General features: G+C 36.0%; 3 protein-coding genes across 3 annotated transcripts; 2 read left to right on the forward strand and 1 right to left on the reverse strand.

Annotated features, from left to right (window-relative positions):
* The first annotated feature begins 308 nt into the window (after positions 1–308).
* LOC101220453 lies at positions 309–1,777 on the forward strand. Its single transcript, XM_011655992.2, has one exon. It carries the CDS (start codon positions 449–451, stop codon positions 1,064–1,066), a length of 618 nt encoding a protein of 205 aa, XP_011654294.1. The 5' UTR covers positions 309–448; the 3' UTR covers positions 1,067–1,777.
* A 2,777-nt stretch (positions 1,778–4,554) lies between these two features.
* LOC101220693 (tetratricopeptide repeat protein SKI3) lies at positions 4,555–15,790 on the forward strand. Its single transcript, XM_011655993.2, has 22 exons — positions 4,555–4,709; positions 4,798–4,917; positions 4,996–5,202; positions 5,286–5,408; positions 5,949–6,032; positions 6,112–6,162; positions 6,276–6,368; positions 7,044–7,184; positions 7,264–7,344; positions 8,306–8,547; positions 8,633–8,804; positions 10,441–10,556; positions 10,720–10,777; positions 11,119–11,184; positions 11,273–11,485; positions 11,653–11,704; positions 11,813–12,186; positions 12,291–12,385; positions 13,134–13,376; positions 13,933–14,567; positions 14,803–15,003; positions 15,229–15,790. The coding sequence occupies exons 1-22, from the start codon at positions 4,707–4,709 to the stop codon at positions 15,411–15,413; spliced, it is 3,555 nt and encodes a 1,184-aa protein (XP_011654295.1). The 5' UTR covers positions 4,555–4,706; the 3' UTR covers positions 15,414–15,790.
* A 3,520-nt stretch (positions 15,791–19,310) lies between these two features.
* On the reverse strand, positions 19,311–23,620 carry LOC101202952 (uncharacterized protein At1g76660). The gene is made up of 4 exons (XM_004150921.3): positions 23,232–23,620; positions 23,004–23,137; positions 20,132–21,299; positions 19,311–19,806 (listed from the first exon to the last, which is right to left on the reverse strand). The coding sequence occupies exons 2-4, from the start codon at positions 23,040–23,042 to the stop codon at positions 19,604–19,606; spliced, it is 1,410 nt and encodes a 469-aa protein (XP_004150969.1). The 5' UTR covers positions 23,043–23,137; positions 23,232–23,620; the 3' UTR covers positions 19,311–19,603.
* Between the last annotated feature and the right edge of the window lie 1,570 nt (positions 23,621–25,190).

The following is a 25,190-nucleotide window of genomic DNA, read 5'->3' on the forward strand; positions in this document are numbered from 1 at the left end:
AGACGATCCTGACCACCAAAGTTCAAGTTGGTTGGTTTTGCTTGGGAAACAAGATGGTTTAGTTATTGTCTTGGTCTGCCCTCTGTGTGTTGACTATTTATTACACGTTTCTTTTTTTTTGGTTACTATACATTAAATAGACCGCGTTGATTGATGAAAGTTGAATATTGGCAAAGAGAAAGAGGTATGTATGATTTATGACGCAACTCTCCTTCTCTTTCCTCCTCATCGCTTACCTCACATGGTTATGATTATCACATTTCATTTATCGTAAATTAAAATTGTTTGTTGGAGCAACACAATATAATCCCAAGGCCTCTCACTCTCATTCCCCCAAACGTATACTACCCTGACACCTCTCCTCCTTCCACTTCTATTATCCCTCCTCGTCATATCCCCAAATTAATTAAATTTCCCTGGAAAACGCCGATCGAGACAATCGGTCCTGATGGGCGGGTGTTTCTCAAACTGCCTAATTATTCCCAAAGTCTCTTCGTCTGTTCCTCCACCTCCTCCTCCTACCGCCAAAGTTATCTCTTTACAAGGACATCTCCGGGAATACCCTGTTCCTATATCCGTCTCCCGCGTTCTTCAGACCGAAAATTCATCTTCTTCCACTTCCGACTCTTTTCTATGCAACTCCGACCGCTTATTCTACGATGATTTCATTCCGTCTTTGCCTCTCGACCACCAGCTCCACCCCAATCAGATCTATTTCATCCTTCCTTCCTCCAACCTCCACCACCGATTGACCGCCCCTGATATGGCCGCCTTAGCCGTCAAAGCCACCCTCGCCCTCCAGAATGCCTCCACCAACAACCTCCATCTCCCTCATAACAAGGGTCGTCGTCGTCGTATTTCTCCCCTCTTTGATCTTGATAGCCCCAACGACCAACAAAACGAACACGAACACGAACATGCCCTCTCCACTAACTCTAACTCCAAGAACAACACCACCTCCTCCTCCGTTAAAAAATTGCAGAGATTGACATCCAGAAGGGCAAAAATGGCAGTTCGTTCCTTTAAACTCAGGTTGAGCACCATCTACGAAGGCACCGTTCTGTAATCGTATGGATTAGGGATTACTTCACCCACCGGTTTGCACGAAGAGAGTTTTGGTAAACAATTCAATTCAATTCAATTCATGGTCCATATGATTCCAACTTCCAATTGATCACATTGGGACCTGCTTTATGTGCGTTCGGATATACACATAACATACGCAGGGCCGGATCTATTCAGGGTTCGAGGCACGTTGGTTCTACATTTGTATATATTACTGTTTATATTATATACATCCATCAAATAACATACATGGAATGAACACGGTTGAAGTTCTTTTCATATAACCAGTCGAATTCTTTTTGCCTTTTCTTTTGATTAAACTAATTAAATATGCAAACCAGAATAGTATTGATTAGTAGGGGAGAGTGGAGCCCATTAAAAGTTCAAAATACAATGTGAATGTGGCGAAGAAGAATGATTCAGAGTTTGAAGATTGAAGTGGGCGCAGCCAAAGTTGATGGACTTCGAAGACCATGGCATCTGCCCATGCCACCTTGTTTACCAGAACACCACACAATATCTCTTCTTTCTTCTCTTTTCTGTTCCGTTTGGGTCCAACCCGTTTCCAATTCCTAATTGCATCTGTGTAATCTTTCAGACAATTACTAAATATTATCATTTCTGTTTCTTTTTTACGCGGAAAATGCAAATAATGTACTAATCCTTATAATTTTGCAGCCCATTGATAATTATAACTATCAAAATGAGTATATCAGATGCTTTTTTTCTTTTGGATCGTATGCATGTGGTTGTCTTACGAGGTTGGAAAATAACCAAAAAGACCCTTTGTAATATTGAGATAACATTGGACTGTCTTATTTTAGTGATACTACGAATACACGGTTCACTTTGTAATTGTTACAAGAGTTGTAAAACGTTAGGGATGATGTGATCTTAATGGTTCGTGTGGAGACATGCGAGTGAGGTATAAAATTGGACCATATATAAAATGTCTAACTTTCTTTTACAACACCGTCAATCTCTTGATTGATTGAAGAATTAATGTTTCGATAGGATAATCATGTGTGACTCGATTTTAATTCTAAGTGAGTTGCAAACTTCTATCCATGAAGGTAATTTTTTAGATGATAGTGGTCATATCATCGACAAAGTAAGCCTACCATTTTAAGGATTTATTTGAGTAGGAAGTTGAAAACGTATTTGCACAAATATGAAATTGACACATTCTCATCTTGAGACTGAGTAAATGAACTCTTAATAATTGATTTAAGGTATTAAACAATATGGTCTCACTCTTTCCTTGACCAAATAGAGACTAGTTTATAGTGGGATAAGTTTTTTTTGTTTGCGGGAGATTAGTAGTATTTAAAAAAGTTAATTGTAACTACAAGGGTAAAACGATAATTTGACCTGATTGTAGTTACTAAGGTGGACTTAGTGTTGATTGGTTATATATGTGAACATTGAGAAATATATACAATTTGAAGAGTCACTACAAAAGATTGACCTTTTGCCATTGACAAATTTAATTTTATCGGTATCTCGAAAATTGTGTCGTATTCTCTTATGTTGATGAAATGTAGTCATCAACATAGGTTCGTCGGAAGAGCCTTTGTCGGTGAAAAAATAGAACGTCAACATATATTGAAACTATCGACGAAAGTGAACAACTGAAATTAAACTTTACCAACTCTAGAAATTAGCGTCGGTTAAAGGTATATTCGCCAACTACAAAAATGTATATTATGGGCAATTATATTATGTCACTGGTGTAGGAATGTCGTTTGCATATCTGTGTATTGCTGACAACGTTTATTGCCGACGATGTAGGTCTACTGTGCCAATAGTTACAAATTGTTGTCGGTATATCCATGATATGTCGATCCCTTAAAATAGTGGTGTGGGCATAAGAGTGTTTGTGTTTAGAAATATGTATTTTATATTTGTATTATTTTTTCATTAACAATATCCTTTTAGTTTGTACCTAAAAACAACTTAAAATATAGCAAATACGCAAAATTCATTTAATGTTCCAAAAAAAAGTTACAATTGTTTCACACGTAAGTCACCTAAATGAAGTTCTTAAAACACAAAAAATGGTTCATTACAAAATTAACATAACAAAAACAGTAAATTCGTCCAAAAAAAACAAAACAAACATCATGTAAACTTTAGATCGACTTCTAGTATGGTTGTAGTGAAGTGATCTCTATTAAAATGTGGATCTGAAAACAAATAAAAATAAAATAATACAAACGTATGCAATAAAACTAGTATATTTTGCCATCTACATATACACACACTATATATATACATATATAATTTTAATTTGTCGAAAATCTAAACTTAGAATTACGAAATTTTCTCTATGACTAAAACAATAACAACTTACAAAATAAAACTAAATAAGTCAACTAGCCAACCTACAAATATGAATTTGGAACATAAGTCTTGACCTCTATAGTTTATTTTCACGTCCAAGAAAACAACACCTCTACTCATATTTCATCGTACATTTTAGATAAATATATAACGACATACATCTAAATTTATAGTCATGAACTATTCTCCACTCCCCATAAGCTTTGCGAAATTTATCTATAATGAATCACAATGTACAAGTAGTAAGTAGATAAAAGTACATTCTCCATAAGAAACAATTCTCTTTCTTTCTACACACGACCGACTAGTTACAATGAAACACAATGTTACTCTAAAGCAAATTGAACACCCGATCGTAGCCGATGACTAAATTTTCTTTAAATATGAACAATGAAATCACGAAGAAGTTGCCTTACATTCCAAAACCGTATATGAATGAATAGGAAGGAAACCAACAAAACACATTGCAATTTGAGACAAATTAGTTAACTAATATCTATATTTGAGACAAATTAGTTAACTATTGTTCATGGTTGATAAGTTAACACAGTTGGTTACATTTTTCTAAAACTAGTGTTATTAATATTTAATTTAAACTACTATATCATCTATAAAATTAAACAGCAAACCACCACCAATCATATATTGTAATTAATTATTAATTTAAAACTGTCCACTAAAGAACTTAGCTTAAAATAAACGACCACCAAATTGTCTTCAAAAGCCAACACAACATGGATTTAGCTCAACTGACACTTGTATGCACCTGTAGACAAGAGGTCCCCATACATTTATTACTTATAAAGGGGTCAGGAGAAACACGTACCCGATTCTCACATAATCAATTTTTGCTAGCATGGGTTGTGGCCTCTATAGATGATGTGTTTGAATCTTACCTAATATAATTATTTTTAGGAAATAATTTATATTTCAATTATGAAAGAAAGGATGATAATTATTTAAACATATTTTTTTGAGTGTTTATTATATTTGGATTGAATGATGGGGTTATTGGGTTATTTGAAAACGTAGTGTGTATAATATATATATACACTCACACACGACGGTGTTACTGTGGAATAATTAGTATATTTGAAGTCCTTATAATTTAAATTTACCAATTATAGTGTCATAAAAAGCATGGAGGCGCTGATGACGTTGTTATCCGGCTCAGTTTATAGTTTATAGGACGGAGATAATGGATTGAAGTGGTTGCCGAACGAGGCTAGCGAGGTTTTGGTTGGCGGGTTTAGGGTTTAGTACTCAGATGCACAACAACTTCTGTTATTGGCACAGCAATGGCACGCTTTCTTCTCTCTTTTGGTCTTCACCAGTTGATACCATATTTCATTCACTTCACTCTTCTGGCCTTTTCATTTTCTGTAACAGGAAGAGATTGCGCTAGAAAAAGAACACGGAGGAGAATCGGAGTCCTCTTGTCTTACAGCAAGACAATTGCAAGAAGCAGTTGACGCTCATCCTGATGATCCCTCATCCCATTTCAAACTCGTAATTTTTGCACATATTGGTTTCAACTTCCCCCACCGTTCATTTAATAAATAGCTCAATGTATAACTTCAAACGCAGGGGATTTTCATGTGGGAAAATGGAGCAAGCCACGATAAGGCGGCTGCTGCCGATCATTTTCTGAAATCAGCGAAATTAGACCCTGGGAATGCTGCCGCTTTCAAGTATCTAGGGGATTATTACGCCACATCTTCTGTCGATATCCAAAGGGCTCTCAAGTGCTACCAAAGAGCTGTCAGTCTCGACGTCGACGATTTCCACTCTGGAGTGCGTCTTTCCTTCTACTTTACATGGTTTATTGCTTCATCTGTATCAGTTTTAATTACGTACTCATTGATAACTGTAATCAGGAAGCATTGTGCGATCTGTTGCATCACGAAGGAAAGGAGAGTATAGAGGTTGCCGTATGCAAAGAGGCTTCCTCTAAGTCACCCAAGGCCTTCTGGGCTTTCCGGAGGTTGGGATATTTGCAGGTTCTCAACTTTTCGCTGCTGTCTTTCTGTTATCATTCTATTTTTTCGGTCATCTCGGTAGTGTCGATCATCATTCATCACCGCCATTTTGAGATTCCATTAATGATTTTCAAATTTTTGACCAGAAAATTTGTAACGAATGTAAAATGATGATCAATTACTGATCCACCTTATGCCTTCAATGGTGAATTATTGACCCACTTTAGATGTTAAGTTAGGATTGACCTTACCTTGTAATATTCGATTTTTTGTTTCTTTTTTTGATAGAAGAAATCTTTGATTTATTTTCAACAATGCATACCCATTGTGTGTGCAATTTTATGATCAATGAATCATGTGATGTTTGTAATACACACCATATAAGCATGTTTCCCTCACCCTTCTCCCCTCCCCACCTGCTCTAATTGCTGATGATGTTGATGGTGTCTGTATCATGAAGATCATTTGAAAAATTTACATTTGGAAGACTGAAAGTAAAATAAACCTTCACTTTGCAATCAGTTTTCTCCTAGCTCTATTGTTCTACTGGCCAACTGGCAGGTTTATCAAAATAAATGGACTGAAGCTGTCTCAAGTCTTCAGCATGCCATTCGAGGATATCCTCATTGTGCTGATTTGTGGGAAGTAAGCTTAATTTTTGTGAACATTTACTTCCACTGTATTTATTAAGTCCAGCTAATATTGAACAACCTAACTGTTTTAGGCCCTGGGTCTTGCATATCAGCGACTTGGCAGGTTTACTGCTGCAATTAAGGTGGTTTATTTTGCAAATAGAACTTCTAATTTTCATGAACAGAGTTAATTCTCTCTTTTTTTAGGGAATAAGACAGATATCATTAAAGCCTACATTGTTTGTCCTTCTAACAGTCTTATGCACGGGCTATTGAAATTGAAGGAGATAGAATTCTCGCTTGGATTGAGAGTGGAAACATCTTCTTGATGCTTGGTTTGTTCAAAAAAGTAAGACTTGTTCGCTATACTTTTATTTACAGGTTGCTATCTTCCAATCATTTCTACGGTACCTTTTGTTTGCCTGTGTATGGTACTATGGTTGTCGCCTGGACTGGACAATGCTTGGCTTTCTCTTCCTGTATGGTCTTATGGTTGTTTCCTGGAGAATGGTTGGCTAGCTTTCCCTGATGAACCTGCCTTAGAATTCATTTCAATTTTTCTTTTACGAAAAGATCTAGAATTGGGGCAGGATGGTTGAAGTTATTGATTGTTGGTTTGAACATTTACGTAAATGACAACATACTTTCTTGCCTTTCAAAACCCAACATATGGAGCATGGTTGGCTAGCTCTCCCTGATGAACCTGCCTAGAATTCATTTCACTTTTTCTTTTACGAAAAGATCTAGAATTGGGGCAGGATGGTTGGAGTTATTGATTGTTGGTTTGAACATTTACATAAATGACAAGATGCTTTATTGCCTTTCAAAACCCAACATATGACTTTGAATTTTTTGGAAAGTATATGGTGCCTGGTGAGTTGGCTCTGCATGGATTTAGTATGCCTGGGTTTCCTTGAAATTGAGTTTCTTGATTTAATCAGAAATTTATATGTTTTTGTAACCTCTTATATGTTTCTCAAGTTACTCATTTTATTTGGTCGTGATGCATAACAAATTTGAAAAGGGAGTTGAACACTTTCAGCAAGCTCTAGAGATATCACCTAAAAGTATTACTGCACAATTTGGGCTCTCTTCAGGGCTTCTTGGTTGGGCGAAGGAATACATTAATAGGGGGGCATTTAAATGGGCATCCTTTCTATTAGAGGTTTGTTATCTAGTATTTAAGGGATAATCTCCTTTTAACATGCTTTCTTTTGTTACTAGATTTATTTTATTGATTCTAGGAAGCATCTAAAGTTGCAAGAGGAAGTACTCATTTAGCTGGAAACTCATCATGTATCTGGAAGTTGCTTGGAGATATTCAGGTATGCATAGCTAACTTAGAGTGTTTAGACTATGGCCAAGTGAGTTTGTTTATGTTTTGTAATGGGAAAGTGTACCTTTTTTAAGGGCTATAGTTCCCGATTCCATATAATGCTTTTGAAGGTCAAAGTAAACTTGGGAGTTCTTATTCTCGATGAAGGCCGAACTTATGAGGCAGTATGAGGTGTAGGCCTCATAAAATTCTAAAAATAAAACATCAAAAATAAAATCCGGAAAGTATATTATTAGCTGTCACTGGTCATAACAGTTTTATAAAAATACAAAATGAAAATAAAGTATTTTTAATTGTCACTTAAATAAAACATAATTTAAATGTTGAGTTTTGGTGTTCTATTCTAAAAGCACTAATGGACTGGACTACTGCAACTCATCCTGTCTTTTACTTTTAGTATTGTGAACATTTTTCTAAATATTTTTATAGATTAGCAAATCATTAGAATTATCCAATGAAACATTATTGAGTCATACTCGGTTCATTCTCATAGATGTATGACTTGGGTTTTGAAAACCACGTTTATACTCTCACTTCTAAAGAAAGACCCACCAGCCCTGAATTAGGCCCGCATGCTCCCCTTCAGGGTGCTTTTCTAAAAAAAGTTCTTTTTGTTTATTATTTTCTGTTTGTTACGAATTAAAATATATTATTCAAAATTCTTTTCTCTTAATAATTTTTTAGAAAATCTTTAATTTATGATTTTGTTCATGAATTATTTTACTTAAAAGAACCATCTACATTTTCTCGTGTGTGGCTCACAGAAATTATATCTTTTTGCACCTCGTGCTCAAGTTTGATCCTTCTCTAGTGCTCACGATGTAAACTGTAAACCATAGAAGCTTTTTCAAACATTGTTCCAATGCTATGCTAGTATCTGCCTACAATGCTGCGTTCTATTTGTATACTAACATGGAAAAGTGTGATGTGAATTATTTTGTCCTGTTTAGCACACGTATGCAAAATGTTATCCATGGATGGAGGACAACTGGGGACAATGCTCAGAATCCTTTAGAACTTCTATCCTTTCCTGGAAGCAGACTCGCATGTTGGCTTTATTTTCTGCCAAAAGTTCCTATCAGCAAGCTCTGCACTTGGCTCCGTGGGAAGCTAACATTTACACAGATATTGCTATTACTTTAGATAATATTTCATCTTTCAATGATAATTCTGGACCTGGATTCAATTCCTGGTATTACATCTATTTAGTCTCTATTCTTTTGATGCCATCATATTTTTTGGATGCTTATTTTCTTGATTCTCATCCTTCGTGCCAGGCAGATATCTGAAAAGATGACACTAGGGGCCTTGATGCTCGAGGGTGACAATCATGAATTCTGGGTGGCAATGGGATGCATCTCTAACCATGCTGCGTTGAAGCAACATGCTTTTATAAGGGCATTGCAGTTAGATGGATCTTTAGCTGGAGCATGGGCTTATCTTGGGAAGGTATTTTACTTAATGCTGCTTTTAGAATGCCATTTTTATATTAGGATTCTTTTTTCCTTAAATTTTAAATTGAGATGAAAGATGTCTTCTTGTGAGAAGACACTGAAAGAGAGCGAGGCTTTTGGAGAAGCGACTAGCAAAACAAAAATGAGCTTGGACCACAAATCCTAATGAAAATAAAAAGACTTACTATGTAAAATAATTCTCAAGTTTTGGTTTTGCATGGTCAAAGCCATATTTCTCTTCAAGGGAGATCAATTATGCATCCCTCATACTTCCTTGAGGGAAGCCCTAATAAAGGAAGCACACTCAAGGGTTAGCATGGCACTTTGGGCAAGACAAGACCTTTCATGTTATCAACAAGAGGTTTAGTCTCACTTATTAACATTAATAAGGAGGCCCCTTTCAAGGGTATAAAAAACATGACCCACAAAAAAGGAGACCCAAAAACTACCAAAAGAGATTCCGATTCTATAAAATCAGACCAAGATCATAATAACAAAAAGACCTAGTTACTGCAACATACATGGAGACATTAAGTCTTCCGAGCTCCCAATTTTCATCACCCGTTTTTTTCACCTTTCTAGAAATCCTATTGTTTCTCTTAGGCCAAACTCTCTGCAAAATAGGCAAAAAAACCACAAAAAAGGCATCCTTCCAAAAAGATGAGCTCACCTCCACAATAATACCATGCCCACCTCAATTCCAAGTCAAGCACAAACTGAATGTTTTCAAGCATATCTATTAAATAAATAGGTGCAACAAAATAATAAATTAGAAGAAGAGAAGGATATGCCTTTTCTTTTTCACCTTTTAGCTTCTTTGTGACTTTTTGTTTGCTTGGATGAAAGGTGATAATCATATATTTATCCCAAAGGATTTGAGGGTGAGAGGAATTTGAAGGGTTGAGAGAGAAAGTTAAGAGTTAACGAGAGAGAGAGAGGATATGGAATGTTTAGAGAGGAATGTGAATGAATGGGTGAGAGAGAACCGGAAATAATAGTAGAGTGGAAAGTGGAGTTTTGGAAGGGTGGGGTGAGAGGTATTTTGAGAGAAAAATAGAGAGAGGGTATTGGAAGGAGAGAGTAATAAATGAAAGGGAAAACGAATAGAATGTGTGAAATTCAGATAATTTATTTAGCATTTTAATTATTATTTATTAAAAAAGGTCAATATGAGGAGAGTAAATTTTATCCCTTATAGCTCCTTTCATACATAGTGTAGATTATAAATTCATTTATTTTTAAATTGAGTTGTTTTGTTTCCCATCCCAAACAGGAAAGAAAGAAGGAAAAAGAAAAGATCATAAGAAATATTTTAAAATAAAATAGTTGCGATAATAAGATCTCCTTTCTTTAAGTAGCTAGTTCATAGGTGTTTCTGATGGTTGGGACATCTAATCTGCCAGCGAAGTCAGTTGGGCACACCATTTTTCAAATATGTATTTGTAACAAGTGGAAATTTTGGTATTAATCTTTGTTGTTGAATCAAGATGTTTGTTGAATACTTTGAGAGAATTGGATGTGGTTAGAAACTGTGTTTTTGGTACATGTACTTCATTCATGAGTAATGATTACTAATATCTTGATGTTCTAAACTTGGATGTTTTCTACATTTCTTACTCGTTTCTTTACAGCTATACTGGAATAGGTGCGAGAAGCAATTGGCGAGACAGGCTTTTGATTATGCCAGAAGTATAGATCCTTCTCTAGCATTACCCTGGGCGGGCATGTCAGCTGATTTGAACGTTAGGTGAGATATAAATGTTCTTTTTGAGGTGTTTTCTGTCATGAAGGAAATAGTTGTGTATATTTTCCTTTTTTTTTCCTTTGGAAGGGGGGGTTAAGAACGTTGGACTGGATGCATTTAGTGAGTAGCGTATCACCCCTTTACCTAAGAGATTTTTACTTGACAGGGAGTCCACATCAGATGAAGCATTTGAGAGCTGTTTGAGAGCTGCACAAATACTACCCGTAATTTTTCTGTCTTTAAGATTATTGATATAGTAGCACTGAAATCAATGCCGTAGAAAAGGTTTGCTCAAATTGATGCTATTTTAAGATAAATGAGATCAAGTATTCTGTTTTGTTATTAATTATTTAATTTTAAATGCTTGGATACATCCCAGGATTTTTCTTTTTTATTCATTTCCGTCTAAAAGAAAAAGAAAGAAGAAAAGACTATTCTTTCTAACATTTTTTGTTGTGTTTTTTTCTTGTATTGTTTTGACTGTTGTGCAGCTGTTGGCTCTTCCGTTTATCTACAAAAAAAAAAAAAAAAAAAGTTCTAAAAGGTAAAAACAATATTCTTGTAGGTGGCGGAATTCCAAATTGGTCTTGCCAAGCTTTCTCTGCAGGCAGGCCATCTTTCATCTCCACAGGTCTGAATGTTGTCAAGTTATGATGGAATTCTACTTGATAACTTTTTCTTTTGTTCAGAATGTTCTACGGATTTTCTTTTATGTTCAGGTGTTTGGAGCTATACGTCAAGCTGTTCAACTGGCACCTTGTTACCCCGAATCCTATAATCTAAATGGATTAGCTTTTGAGGCACAATTAGATTATCAATCTGCTGTTGCTGCTTATCGTTTGGCACACCTCACAATTAGCCACTTTTCAGATAGAGTTCCAAGGTCTCATGTCAGAGATATATCGATCAACTTAGCGAGATCACTCTGCATGGTGAAGTTTACTAAATTTTTTTTGCATCTTTACATCTGTGTGCCCCATGAAACTTTGAATCATCCTCGTTTTCTCTATGTATTACTCTATTCTTGGAGATGGAGAAGTTCCTAACATTAACTAATAGACGGAAAAATTCTCTCTGAACTGCTATTTCTTTTGTGCAGGTAGGAAATTTCTTTGAAGCTTTGCAGGAATGTGAAAATTTGAGTACAGAAGGTTGTGATTTTTACATACTTATTAAAGCTAACTCTTTTATGTTTATTGTTATAAAAGTGAGATGTCAACAAATTAGTGTCTGAGATTTTAAGTTTTGGGTGATTCCAGGCATGCTCGACATTGAAGGTTTGCAGGTTTATGCTTTCTCTCTATGGAAACTAGGAAAGAACGACCAGGCCCTTAGTGCTGTGAGAACACTTGCTTCTGGCATCTCTACCATGGAAAGCACACGTACTGCTGCATCTATTGATTTCATATGCAGATTGTTGTGTTCAATATCTGGATTGGACTCTGCAATTAACAGTATTACGAAGATGCCGACCAATTTTTTCCAGAGTTCAAAATTGAGTTTTGTAGTGGCTGCTGTTCATGCCCTTGATCAGGGTGATCGGCTTGAGGCCATTGTCTTAAGCAGCCGTTCCTGCCTCCAATCTCATGAAGAAATTACTAGAATGCACAGTTTGATTGCTCTTTCTAAGCTGGTTGGCTTCAATTCTTCCTGTCGGAACCTGAGTCTCTTGAATTTTCTGCTATTGTGCAATGTGTTAACACAGTTACTTAGATACAATCCTTTTTGGCTGAACAGATCAAATATCGAACAAATAACTGCCTTGGATTCCTCAATGGAGTGATGCATCTTCGAAAAGCACTTCATGCATACCCCAGCAGTAGTTCGATCAGGTAGATCTATTTTATAATGAAGATCATTGCTCACAGTTGTCCTTGTCTTCATTTTTCATTAATGAAACTAATGAACTACAAAATAAAAATACAAAGAAACGAATGTGAGAGTACTAGTAAGAAATATAGTGGGAAATTATCAAGAGGATGGTAGCAAGGGCGTAATGGTAATTGCTAGTAGGTTTTTGTTATTAATAAGGAGAGTTGGGCACCTTAGAGGGGATTTTGGTACTGTCGAGTGTGGAAATTTTAGAGACACTGATGTATCCCAGGAATAATTAGAGTAATTCCCCAAGAATCAAGATTGTGGATCTTTTATTAGAATCAATAATGTACTTCATACAAGAGGGGAGAACTCCTATTTGTAGAATTCTATTATAAGTGGGGGTAAAAAGGGAACTAACCTAGAATATTAACTAATTACCCATATAACCCCTATTCTTCTTACATCATTCTACCCCTCCAAAATGAAAAAAATTATGAAGCAAACAAGGAATTAAATAAACTTGTTCAACGGAGTATGACAAAATCAATCTTCTACATATTAAACAAAAGATCAAAGGGAGGAACTTGACTTCTGTTATTAGTGCCCATAGTTAGCTTTGTTCTAGAAGATTCCTCTCTTTAGAGTCATATTTATTTAATGCCCCCACTGTATTTGCTTATCATTATATCACTATACAGTTGTCTTGATTATCTTTAGTCCATTCCACTCTGGATTCTTCTCTAAACAGCATGTTTCAAACAGGAACTTGCTTGGTTATCTTTTGTTGTCCAACGAAGAAAGGGATGACAATCACACAGCTACTAGGTGCTGCAACATGTTGTATGGTTTGGACCAACAGAACAAAGGTCTGAAATCTGCGTATGAAATTCATGGTGCTGGAGCTGTGGCCTGCTATACAATTGGCACGAGTCATCCGAGGTTTTCGTTCCCAACATGTTCATATCAGTGCCGGAACGGGATTGGGACCATCCGGCAACTTCAAAAGTAAAGTTGCTTGACTTTTAACAGTTTTCAGCCAATAGTTTTTCTTAATTGATCTTATAGTTTATACGCCATAACCATGTTTCAACTAAGGTAAATAGGTTGAAGCACCAACGATTGTGAAAAATGATCAATTCATGGAATGAAATATTCCAAGGATGCAATCAAGAATAGGTGGCTTTTTATTGTCAACTTTGTTATAACTGTTGCAAATATCTTTGCTGGTTTTTTTCCCTGGGTGACTAGTCATGTGAGTCAAACAGCCAAACTGAAATTATATTTATGGTAATGATCACAAGAGAATCAAGCCCTTATTGCATCTCTAATAGGCACGTGGATTATCAAGGTTAAGGCCATCTCTGTGCCTCTACAGGGTTGTAGGTTGAAACTCCACACCTGTTTGTGATGGAATGTTCTTAAAAAAAAATAAAGGGGGCACAGATCATGTGATAACAATTTTAGTATTAGCTGATTTTATGGATATTAAATGCCCATATTCTTGTATTGTTAGCGTAACCAAATCAGGAAAATGAGTATTTTAATTTTTCCTCGTTTACAGATGCTTACGTCAAGAGCCATGGAATTATGATGCTCGATATCTTCTTATACTAAACATTCTGCAAAAGGCACGTGAAGAAAGATTTCCCTGTCATCTGTGTGTGACTATTGGGCGACTAATCTTGGTTGCCTTTTTTGATGAGGCATATTTTACGAAAGATGTGTCTCATCAATATAAGAAGTTTCAGCTTCTACTTTGTGCCTCTGAGATCAGTTTGCAAGGTGGTGACCAAATTAAATGCATCAACTATGCCAAAGCTGCTTCCTCTATGTCACTTCCTGAAATTTATCTTTTTTATGCGCACTTGTTACTGTGCCGAGCCTATGCTGCAGAAAATGATTCTAACAACCTCCGTAAAGAGTTCATGAAATGTTTGAATTTGAAGACAGATAACTATCTTGGATGTGTATGTCTTAAATTCATTGCATCTCGATACGAGCTTCACGATGAATCCAACATCTTAGAACTTAGTTTGAAAAAATGGTCGGCAGAGAGCAAGAATCTGCAACACATGGTAATACCCATGTTTGTCGATGGTTTGATATCTTTTAGGAGTCAGGATTTTATGGCTGCAGAGAAGTATTTTGCACAAGCTTGTTTTTCTGGACATGATGGCTGTCTCTTCCTCTGTCATGGTATCTTTCTGTGCAAGTGGAAGCATTTGTGGCTATGTTCTTTGTGGCGATTGTGTTGCTATGTTCTACATTTCCCGTCTTAGAGTTTTCTTTCAGAAATTATTTGTTTTCATTCTACATGAGTTGCCATCTTATTGTTATGGATTCATTAGCCTTTCAGTCTTTTGAATCTCAGTTCTTCAGGTTTCCATTTGTGCTATGCTTATTTATTTCTTTAAATCCCTAATGAACACAGGTGTAACCTGCATGGAACTTGCGAAGAAGCTTTGCAGTCCTCATTTTTTGAGGCTGGCTGTGAACAGTCTCCTTAAAGCTCAAGTGATTTCTGTTCCAATACCAATTGTCTCGATCATGCTGGCACAAGCAGAAGGGAGTCTTGGTTTGAAGGAAAATTGGGAGTCAGGCCTTCGTTTGGAATGGTTCTCGTGGCCACCAGGTTTATCTATACGACTGTATTTCTCCTTATTTTATCAGTCTTCTACAATAAGCGATTTAAATATAATGTATTTCTGTGTAGAAGAAATTATATCGTATTGGCCAGTATTGACTATAGATTATTGGGTTTCGGTGGGATTGGCCATTGAAAGAGAATACTTTCCAAGTATGAATTGTTGCATAGTGGACTTTGATAAATGTATGAATTGTTCCATGTTTCTTACAGATACGAGGTCTGCGGAGATCTTGTTTCAAATGCATCTGCTTGCAAAACAGTCAAAAGTTGATTCTGATCAATTGAGGGTTGAATTATGTCAGTCTCCTCTGAGATGGGTTCTTCGTGCTATCCATGTAAACCCTTCTTGTGTGAGATATTGGAATGTGCTCCAAAGCTTGTGGAATGAGGGATGAATTTTCCAGATCGGGCTAGACAAAACGGACAGTGGAACTTTTGATCCAGTAGGAATTCTCTACGCAATCACCCTGATTCATTCTCTAAGTTCCTATGGTCGATTATAGTTTCAGCTTGTTTTCTCCTGCATTCTAAGCAGCAGCATTTGGGTCTTCGTTCGTATCTGTTCAAGTTTCCCCGTTTGATCTGTTGTATTCATTTTTAACTTCAATATTTGTTAAACTGTAGGGGATTAAGTGTTTATTCTGTGGAAAAAAATGTCCATTGTATACAAGTTATAAACTTGGAGCTGGAATTTAGTACAAAACTATAAAAGGTTAAGTGTAAAAAAAAGCCTTATGATAACCTAATGGATCAACCGAGGATGTTAGTACAATTACCATACTAATTGTTTTAAGATACAATTGTAAAAAAAGGTCCCAAAAGGTATATGAACGTTAAGTATAAAATAAATCGACCTTTGGCACATTTGCTTGTGCCCTAAACCATGTCAAAGTTATCACTCCACATATATTTGCTTCTAAAGAGTTGTGGGACTTAAACAAATAAAAGAAACTGTTGGAAGACTAGTTAAGTTACCCGAACCTAAAATTAAAAGAAAAAAAAAAGCTGTTGGAAGACTAGTTATGTTATAGGATAAACAAATAAAAGAAACCGTTCAAAGATTAGTTAGGATTAAAAAAAACAAATTTGAGTATAGGGCACGATCAATTTTTTTTTTTAAAAAAACTTCAACATTCCTCTAAACAACAATTTTAATAACTTTTCAAGATTTGTTGACGTTAGAAAAAAATTGGTCATTTTTTGTAGCCTACAACATTAGCCATTTTTTGAACGTTTTAAGTGTCACCTTAGTCCACCACTAAGGAGTACTAATTTTGACTCTTAGCTCATTTTCTTGTGCCACAAACCATGCTAAAGATGCAATTCCACATTTATCAGTTCAAAATCCTTTAACTCGAGCAAAGCAAATGAAAGAAATTGTCAGAAGACTATTTTGGACCAAAAAAATTGAATATGGGGTTTCACAAATCAATATTTTTTTGAAATAATTCAACATTCCTCTCAATGAGACCAATTACTAGTTAGGTTTGAATTTCCAGAACTTTTTGAAAATGGTCAAAATTGGGTAATCATTTGAAGGCTATAGCATTGCACTTATCAAATGTTTTGAATGTCACCTTAGCCCACCAGTAAGGAGCACCAATCTCGACACTTAAATAAATTTTGTATGCTATAAAGTATGCCCAATATGCGATCTCACACTTATTAACCCATAATCCCTTAGCTAAAGAGTTGCAGGATCAAAACAAATAAAAGAAACCATTAAAATACTAGTTTAGACCTCAAAATATAAACTAAGTCTTGAGCTTCATGATAATTTTTCTTTGGAAAGAACGTTTCTCTAAATGAGACCAATTACTAGTTAGTTGTGAATTTTCAGAACTTTTTGACATTGGTCGACGTGGGTCATTTTGTAAGCTATAATATTGACCATTTTTTTGAACATTTTGAGTATCACCTTAGTCCACCACTAAGAAGCACCAATCTCGAACCTTAACTCATTTTTTGTGGCATAGACCATGATAAAGATATGGTCCCACACTTATCAACCCAGAATCTCTTAGCTAAAGAGCTGCATGAGCAAAACAAATAAAAGAAAATGTTGGAAGACTAGTTTATACTACGAAATAAAAATCGATGGTGAGGATTTGTTGATAATTATTTTTGCAAAAAAGCTTCAACATTACTCTAAATGAGACTACTTACTAGTTAGATGATATAACATTGACCATTTTTCGAACGTTTTTTCTGTCACCTTAATCCACCATTAAGGAACACCAATATCTACCCTTGACTCATTTTTCTTGTTCCATAGACCATGCCAAAAATACGATTCCATATTTATCAGCCCAGAATCCTCGAGTTAAAAGGTTTTAGAAGCAAAACAAATAATAATAATAATAATAAAAACTATTGGAAGACAAGATAGACCCCAAAACAAAAGCTAACTCTGGAGCTTCACTGATAATTGTTTTTTAGGAAAAGCTTCAAGATTCTTCTAAATAAGATCATATGTGCATTTTTACGACTTTTTAACACTAGCTAAAATTGAGTCATTTTTTCTGTAAGCTATAACATTGGTAATTTTTCGAATGTTTTGGGTGCCACCTTAGTCCACCACTACAAAAGCACAAATCTTGATTCAAGCTCATTTTCTTGTGCAAGAGACCATGCCAAAGATACAATCTCACTTATCAGCTCAGAATCCATGAGTGTGCTGTACGAGAAAAACAAATAAAAGAAACAGTTAGAAGACTAGTTTGGACTCCAAAATAAAAAAAAAAAAATTGAGTATGAGGCTTCACGGATAGTTGTTTTTGGAAAAAAAAGTTAACATTCCTCTAAATGAGAACAATTACTAGTTAGGTGCATTTTCAGGACCTTTTCACATTGGTCAAACTTGGGTTATTTTTTGTTGGCTGTAACATTGACGAAAACGTTTTGGGTGCCACCTTAGTCCACCCCTAAAGAACACCAAGCTTGTCCTTGGCTCATTTTTTTTTGTACTATAGATCATGCCAAAGATACATTTCCACACTTATCAGTCTAGAAACCACGAATTAAAGAAGTGCGGACCAAAGGAAATAAAAGAAATTGTTGAAATACTAGTTTGGGGCCCAAAATAAAAACTCAGTCTAGAGCTTCACTTATCACTACTTTTGTAAAAAGAAACTTCAACATTCCTCTAAATGAGTCCAATTACTGGTTAGATGTGATTTTTCAAAATCTTTTGAAACTCGCCAAAATTAGGTAATTTTTTTTTTTGTAGATTATAATAGCATTGATCATTTTGAGTGTCACCTTAATGAACCACTAATGAGCACCAATCTTAATGAGCCACTAATGAACACCAATCCAAACAATGCCTAATATTGGGAATAACTATAATTCTTAGTCTCATCCAGCTATTCTTTTCTTGATCCTTGAAATGAGTTACAGCCTCTAATTATGCAGTTAAAATTGTTCTTAAGCTGGAAAATGTTTGGCAAGCTTTTGGAAGTATGAAATACCACTCTACGAAGAAAAGCGAGCAACATGTTTCAAAATTATTATTATTATTTTAAAGGTAACATGTTGCTTGAGGATGAGTAAACTTGGCTCGATACTTCAGGTTTCTACTAACAAGAGCATAAAACCATCAAGCAACTTGTTTACTGTGAAATATTCTCTTACAACTTCCTCATATGATGCATAAAGATTTCTAATCAAAGCTAATTGGGTTGTTAGCGCCCTTTAAAATGGATAGTGGCGAATAGAAGACACTTCCAACCACTTGTGGACATGTATTTCTAAGCTTCTCTTTTTTCACTCTACGTTCAAACTTCACAATATGTGTACGTGTGTGGAGGGTGGGGGTGGGGTGAGGAGATCGTATCACCTACTTCTAGTTGGAAGACCATTTGGTTGTGTGATACACCTCTTTGCTCTCTAGTCGCTCGTTTATGTTATTTGTCCTCCACTTGATGGCTTTCGTCCTTTCTTCTCTAGGTTTTGATTCCATCTTGACCTTGGATTTCCAAGGCCATCATTATTCCACAAGAGAAACAACAGATAGTTTGACCCATTTATCATTACTAGGGAATATCTGTTTGTCTAGGGAGGATCTTCGCACTTCCATTACAAATCCTTAAGGGTTCGTCATGTGCAAATCAATCATTTTCCAGTAAATTTAGTAATCCCTCCCTCATCCTGTTCCAATTAATTCTGTAAAAGATTAAAATCCCCAAAGTGGTAAATCTTCTGTCCGGAAGGCTCTTTACAACAAAGTTAACACCTATGGATTGGATCGGATAGCAAGGTTGCTCTTGATAGGACCATGATGACATGCCAAATTCTAGAAATGCAGGACATACACATTGAGGCACAGAATAGGCAAGCAGATTATACAGCGTATACAATTCATCGAAAAAAGTCAACTTTGTCTACCAAATACAGAAATCTGACCCATTCCATATCTAAATTGGCACGATAAAGAACACAAATTATAATCGTTCTTCCATCCCGTGGCCAGGTCATAACTCAGGGAGACAACAGGTTAGATCATACGTTAGACATTCCATGGAAACCTTGCAAAGCAGAAAAACAGATACACAAACATACTGCAAACCGTTCCAGAGAGGTTGTCTTAGTCGTGCCATGAACCATTTCCCTTGGCTTCCCTTAGGCTCCTCCCTCTTCTGTAGTCAACTTCTGCATCAGAGCAGGATAAACCAAGATCATACTTGCGACTATTTTTGGATGACCCTATCCTTGAGAATACGTCTTTTTCAACTTGGTTTGAGGTACTTGATCCTGATATGTCACCAGGTTGTCTTTGCAATTTATTGTCTGCATTAAACAGGTAACAATCGTAACCAGAGGTCTGGAATAGAGAATCTTTAACTATTTCTAGCATTAGAATTGTGGGTCACGGTTTAATAGCTAGCAGGGGAAGAAAAACTGAAGCTAATATACATCTTACCTCCAAAGTTGTGCCCCCCCAAAAAAAAAAAAAAACAAAAAAAGAGGAAAGAAAAATATTCTAATAATTTGACATTTTAAACACGTTTACACCAAATCAAACCAAATCTATATCATCGTTTTCTTTTGATTTCTCATTTTACGGAGCAAGTGTGTGCTACAGTGCTTGCAGTAACAGGGAACGGCAGCTCACCTTTATAACCATTGCATAATGCCGGCATTTCAGTGCAAGTTTCCTCAGGTGCTGATTTAATACTTCTCTGACTTTGTAAAGTTGTATGCGAGGATTTTAGTTTTTCACCCAACAGTGGAGGTTCAGTACTTTCTTCTGCTGACAAACTAGTTGAGGTAAAAGGTCTCATAGTAAAGGAATCCTCCATTACATCAGATATCTCCACATATTGTGTAGTAGTTATAATTTCATCTGCACTGAAACCAAATGATGCTCGGTAAGCTTCTATTTCCTCCACATCTTGTTTTGGAGACTTACTGTGCCTGTTCTGGTACCCATTCCCACAAGACGAGTAGACATCTGAATCCTTTGATACACTTAACCTCCCACCAGTATGAGGGAATGTTGTATTGTCCAGATAGAATTGTGCAAATGTAGCAGGGCAGAAGAAATTGGAATCCTGAGATGCCAAAGATGTACCAGCTTTCTCATTTCCAAATAACCGACCAGAACCACTTCTTGGATATTTTCCATCTTGGAGAGAAGCTGAAGAATTCCACTGTGGTCGGAAGTCCCTCTCAGGAAATGAAGATGATAAACAATCGCCAGAGGTTCTTGAAATTGGTGACACGAGGCTACTGGCAGGACTTCCAGGGTAGAGAGAATATGCTGCTTGAAGATCATTTGAAGCAATGTAATTGGCCTTTCCAGTTCCTTTCAGATCCTCTGATGAGGAAAGGAACTGAGCAAAAGGTACATCAGGGGAAGAAGGTGTGGTTAGGTGGGCTAGTTCAGGTGGGGGGGTGAGTGGAGCAGTTGAAGGTTCAGTGTTGAAGGCTGAGAAAACAGGAGGAGAAACCAGTTGTGTGTCATGTGCGTATGGCCCTGTAGCATACATTGTGGATGAAGGACCTCCAGGTGAGTTGGCAGATAGCGACAAGAAACAGCTAGGTGATTGGACTGTTGAAGGGAGTGCAGAATTTGTAAAAGATGCTGGTGAAGAAGGTGGGGCTAGAAGGGATGGAGTTATCACTGTAGCCTGGTTGGTCATTCCTGCAGCTTGAGGTCCATTAGGCTGGGTTGTCACAACATTGCCCTCAGGTAAACGAGATGCAGGTACAATGCGCTTATCTCCTTTCTGAGAGTGAAAACAAGACAATGCACCCCAACATCCACCCCATCTCTTTCCCTGGTACAGAGGAAAGTATTAGAAGGTATTCATGGCAACTCATTAAGAATAGAAAAGTTTAGAGCCATCAACTTTCATAGTTTTTGTACAAGTTCATGCCGGCAAAGCTGGCCATTTCAAGAAGTCCAAAATTCAGTTTTAGCATGAGTTAAGTGTCTTCTAGATCTGAGCATGTTGTTAATAAAGTAGGCCACTTGGGCGCAGAAGCGCCTGAAAGTGTGGATCAATAAGTCACATATCAACAACAATTACAATATTTAATCAAACAACATTAAAATAAAAAATAGAAAATGAGAAGCATAAAACATGATGCTGGTTCCAACAGAAAAGGTTTTCATGTGCAGCATTCCACATCTTTACTTCCTCGCCTTATATTTACACATATACATAACATATATATGTACATATAAAACCCTCAAACCTACATCCACTAGAGGTTTAAAATTACAACTTTGCAGTGTTAAAATTAAAGCTCAGGATGTAAGAAATTTCTGAGTTTTGGTGTAAGCCTTAATTAAAAAAACCAATGCAAGTATGAGAAAAAGAGAGCACATTTAGTGGTTTGATTATCAAAAACAATGTCCAGAACTAACATATCATGAGAAGTTTGTAAAGTGACTAATGTTGTCATCTGTGCTTCTCAAAATGACAGCATCTGTATTATGTCTTAAATCTTCCATCTTTCACATTCCAATCAAATTATCTCTCAACTTCAAAGTGTTTCTTCTTAATTGCTTCTTCATCTCCAAATCTGTTGCTACTGTTGCTGCAACTTTATCTTGTTTCTTTTTGTTTTCTTTTTACTCCCAACGAGAAACACAGTGCATTTAACAGAATAAAAATTAAAGAAAGGGGAAGAAAGCCAAACACCAAGCTAAGGAAGCTACATAACCTCTTCCAATTAGCACAAAAGAAAAAAGAGACTAAGATTTGAAAGAACCAAAAAAATTGACCATGATAACCCAACCAAAAGAACGTTCTCCCAAAGCCAGTCTATAGATCTAACTTTACTGTTGAAGAGTCCGTTGTAGAGCTCATTCTTCACATGGGTACCAATGTCCATCTATTTACTTATCATGTTTCTTCCTTTCAAGCGGCATTTCAGGGTTCTCAATAAGTTTCATTTTTTTCCTAGATACATGTTTTGAATCTTTCAGTTTTTCGTTTCTATTTTTCATTGAAAACATAAAAAAAAACCCTTCTTTTATTATTGAAAATGAAAAGCACGTATAAAAGAACTGCTCTACTTGGAAATAATTAACAAAACATCGTAAATACACAAGCTATAAAAGATATTATAAAGAGCAGCCTAAAATTTTGATTCCCTCCCAAATGCTGGCTAATGTCTAGGATCAGATATTCTCCGACCAATTTCCAACCGAACATTCAAAAGAAGGCTTTCACCACCTTAAATACTCGGCAATCACAGAGTACCACAAGCAACTTCTCTGAAGAAGAAAACGTCAAACCCACTAGGAAATAAAGGGTTGACAGAGAAAGCAACCCGAGATTCAGAGAAGGAAAAGCAGAAAAAAGAATGTCACTGCCAACAAACTAAATCCAAATCCTAAACAAGTTGAGTGGTAACTAGAACATCCTAGATCTAATGTTATAATAAGAAAGAAAGTCCAAAAACCACCATATTCCGGAGGAATAAAATAGACAATAGTGGAAGGATCGATCAGTCGGGGAGGGGACTCGTACCCGTTCGTGCTGAGGGAATCTGTTCTGCTCGGACCCCATTCGTAACCAGTAGCTCAACGAAGCCTGTACTTATCTTTTAGTGTCTTAAGCTACCTCTTCCTACAAGACTCAAGGCCCTCCTCCTCCTCTTCCTCCTGAAAGTATAAGTTTATAAGTGCATTAGTATGTAAAATAATAGAAATTAAGAAGAAATGGCACAAGTTTCTATCGTTTGAGGAGGTCCATTACCGCCAACTTCATCCATTTAAGGAGTAATGAGAGTCAGGCCATGTCCACCCTGGCATTTCTCCATTCACAGAGCAAAATCTGACAGCATATGTATTCGGTCTCTCGACGCTGAAAAGAGTAGCTAATAAAGAAAGAGAAAAACACACTCCAATGTACTTTAATTCCCGATAGGAAATGAGGGCGGAAGAAATCGACGGAGACGGTGCCTGCGTAGTCGAAAGCAACGGTGGCTGAGTAATCGACGGCAAAGACAGATGAGCGAGGGTGCGGAGTGAGTGTGATTGAGTCAGCAAATGCAAAAGACAGAGAAGAGAGAGGCCGCTGGCTGATACTAAATTGGAGGAGAGATACTAAATTGGAGAAACCCTAAAGCCAAAAGCAACACCCACCATGGGGTCGGTTCAATTCAAACTGATAACCGAATCGATGCCTCTCGGTTCAATCTGAAACTATGTGAGAAGCCCAACCAGTTCGGTTCATTTCGCTCAACACTGAAGAGTAATAAAAAAGCCGGAAAAGATACTTTTTTCTAATTAAAATAAACAACAGTTGGAACGAGAAATGATGATTCCATAGTTGGACAAGATGCATAAAGATTGGTCTAAGCTGAAGAGATCGAATACCATGCCTAAGCATTTGATCGCTTTGCTGCAACTTGAATTCAAGAATTACAAACACAAAATTATAACATATAGAATAGATTAACTTAACCGCGCTTATTGCAAGGGAAAAGATGAATTTTTTCCTTTGAAGTGCTTTTCTTTAATTATTCTTCAGATCTTAAACAAACAATAACTCATACAAAACTTCTTCTTGGTCTCTCTCGACCAAAATCGTCTTCAAAATTATTGTATATTTTGAATAGTCCGAGATTCATGCACGTATAGCAATATCGTTCCCGATATCTTTTTTTGTAGTTTATGATGAAAATGCTCGCAATTCCAAAAAACATTATTATATTATTGATATCTTATCATAATAAAATGTAAAATGAGATTGGCTAGCTCAAGAAGTTTTCTAATAACTTCCGATAACAAGTTTTCAAGTGTTTCGCTTACATTTCATACTTTACCAAAAAAAATCAAGAAAAATAAGGTGAATACATCGTTACTATATATAGAAATTATGTTATATATATAATTTGACTTTTGATGAAGCCAATAATTTACATTTTCATCTTCAATTACGTAATTTCTGTGTTATGTCAAAGTTTTCGAGCAAGTCTTGTCAAAGTTTTCGAGCAAGTCTTTTAGATTTAGCCGAGATTAGCGTATGATTTCAAATATTGGTCGAGTTTGTAATGATTCACACTGAGATCGACATATTCTTATGAAATTTTGATTCATTTTCTTAATTTTTTGCACGTATTTGTAAGATGTCTCGTGTATTTATTGATTTTTGTGGTGAATGAAAGGAGAAAGGGAAGAATATGTTGGAGGTCAAATGAGAGGATTGAATGTGGATGTTATGACTTTATAAATGAAATTTACAAAATTAGTGGAATAAATTGCGACTTTGATTCTAACATGCTTGTAAAATGTGAAACCTTTTATATCTGATTTTGTTATTAGTAATCAAGAAGATTTTCACTTTTTTCTAATTGATGATGATGTGTTTGAACTGTGGTTATGGTTTATAAAGCACCATATAATATCTCCGCTTACATGTCTTTATATGAACAATTTGAACCAAGTCATATTTAATAATCACAAAGTGAGTTGTATTCATAGTATTATTAGGACAAAACATCCAATCTTTTTCATAAACTATAGATTTTTTAGATATTGTTACTTCGATATATTACACTTGTATGTCAATTATATACTGTTTAAGTTACGTTAAATAACTTTGAATCTTTGTTTATTAGATTTGAGTTTTATGCAAGTCTAACAATAATAAAATACACTCAATTTATTATTAAATCAAAATAAATAACACTTTATTTATTAAATAGTTTGT

This window comes from Cucumis sativus, chromosome 4 (assembly GCF_000004075.3).
Source record: "Cucumis sativus cultivar 9930 chromosome 4, Cucumber_9930_V3, whole genome shotgun sequence".
In the NCBI taxonomy this organism is placed as follows: Eukaryota; Viridiplantae; Streptophyta; class Magnoliopsida; order Cucurbitales; family Cucurbitaceae; genus Cucumis; species Cucumis sativus.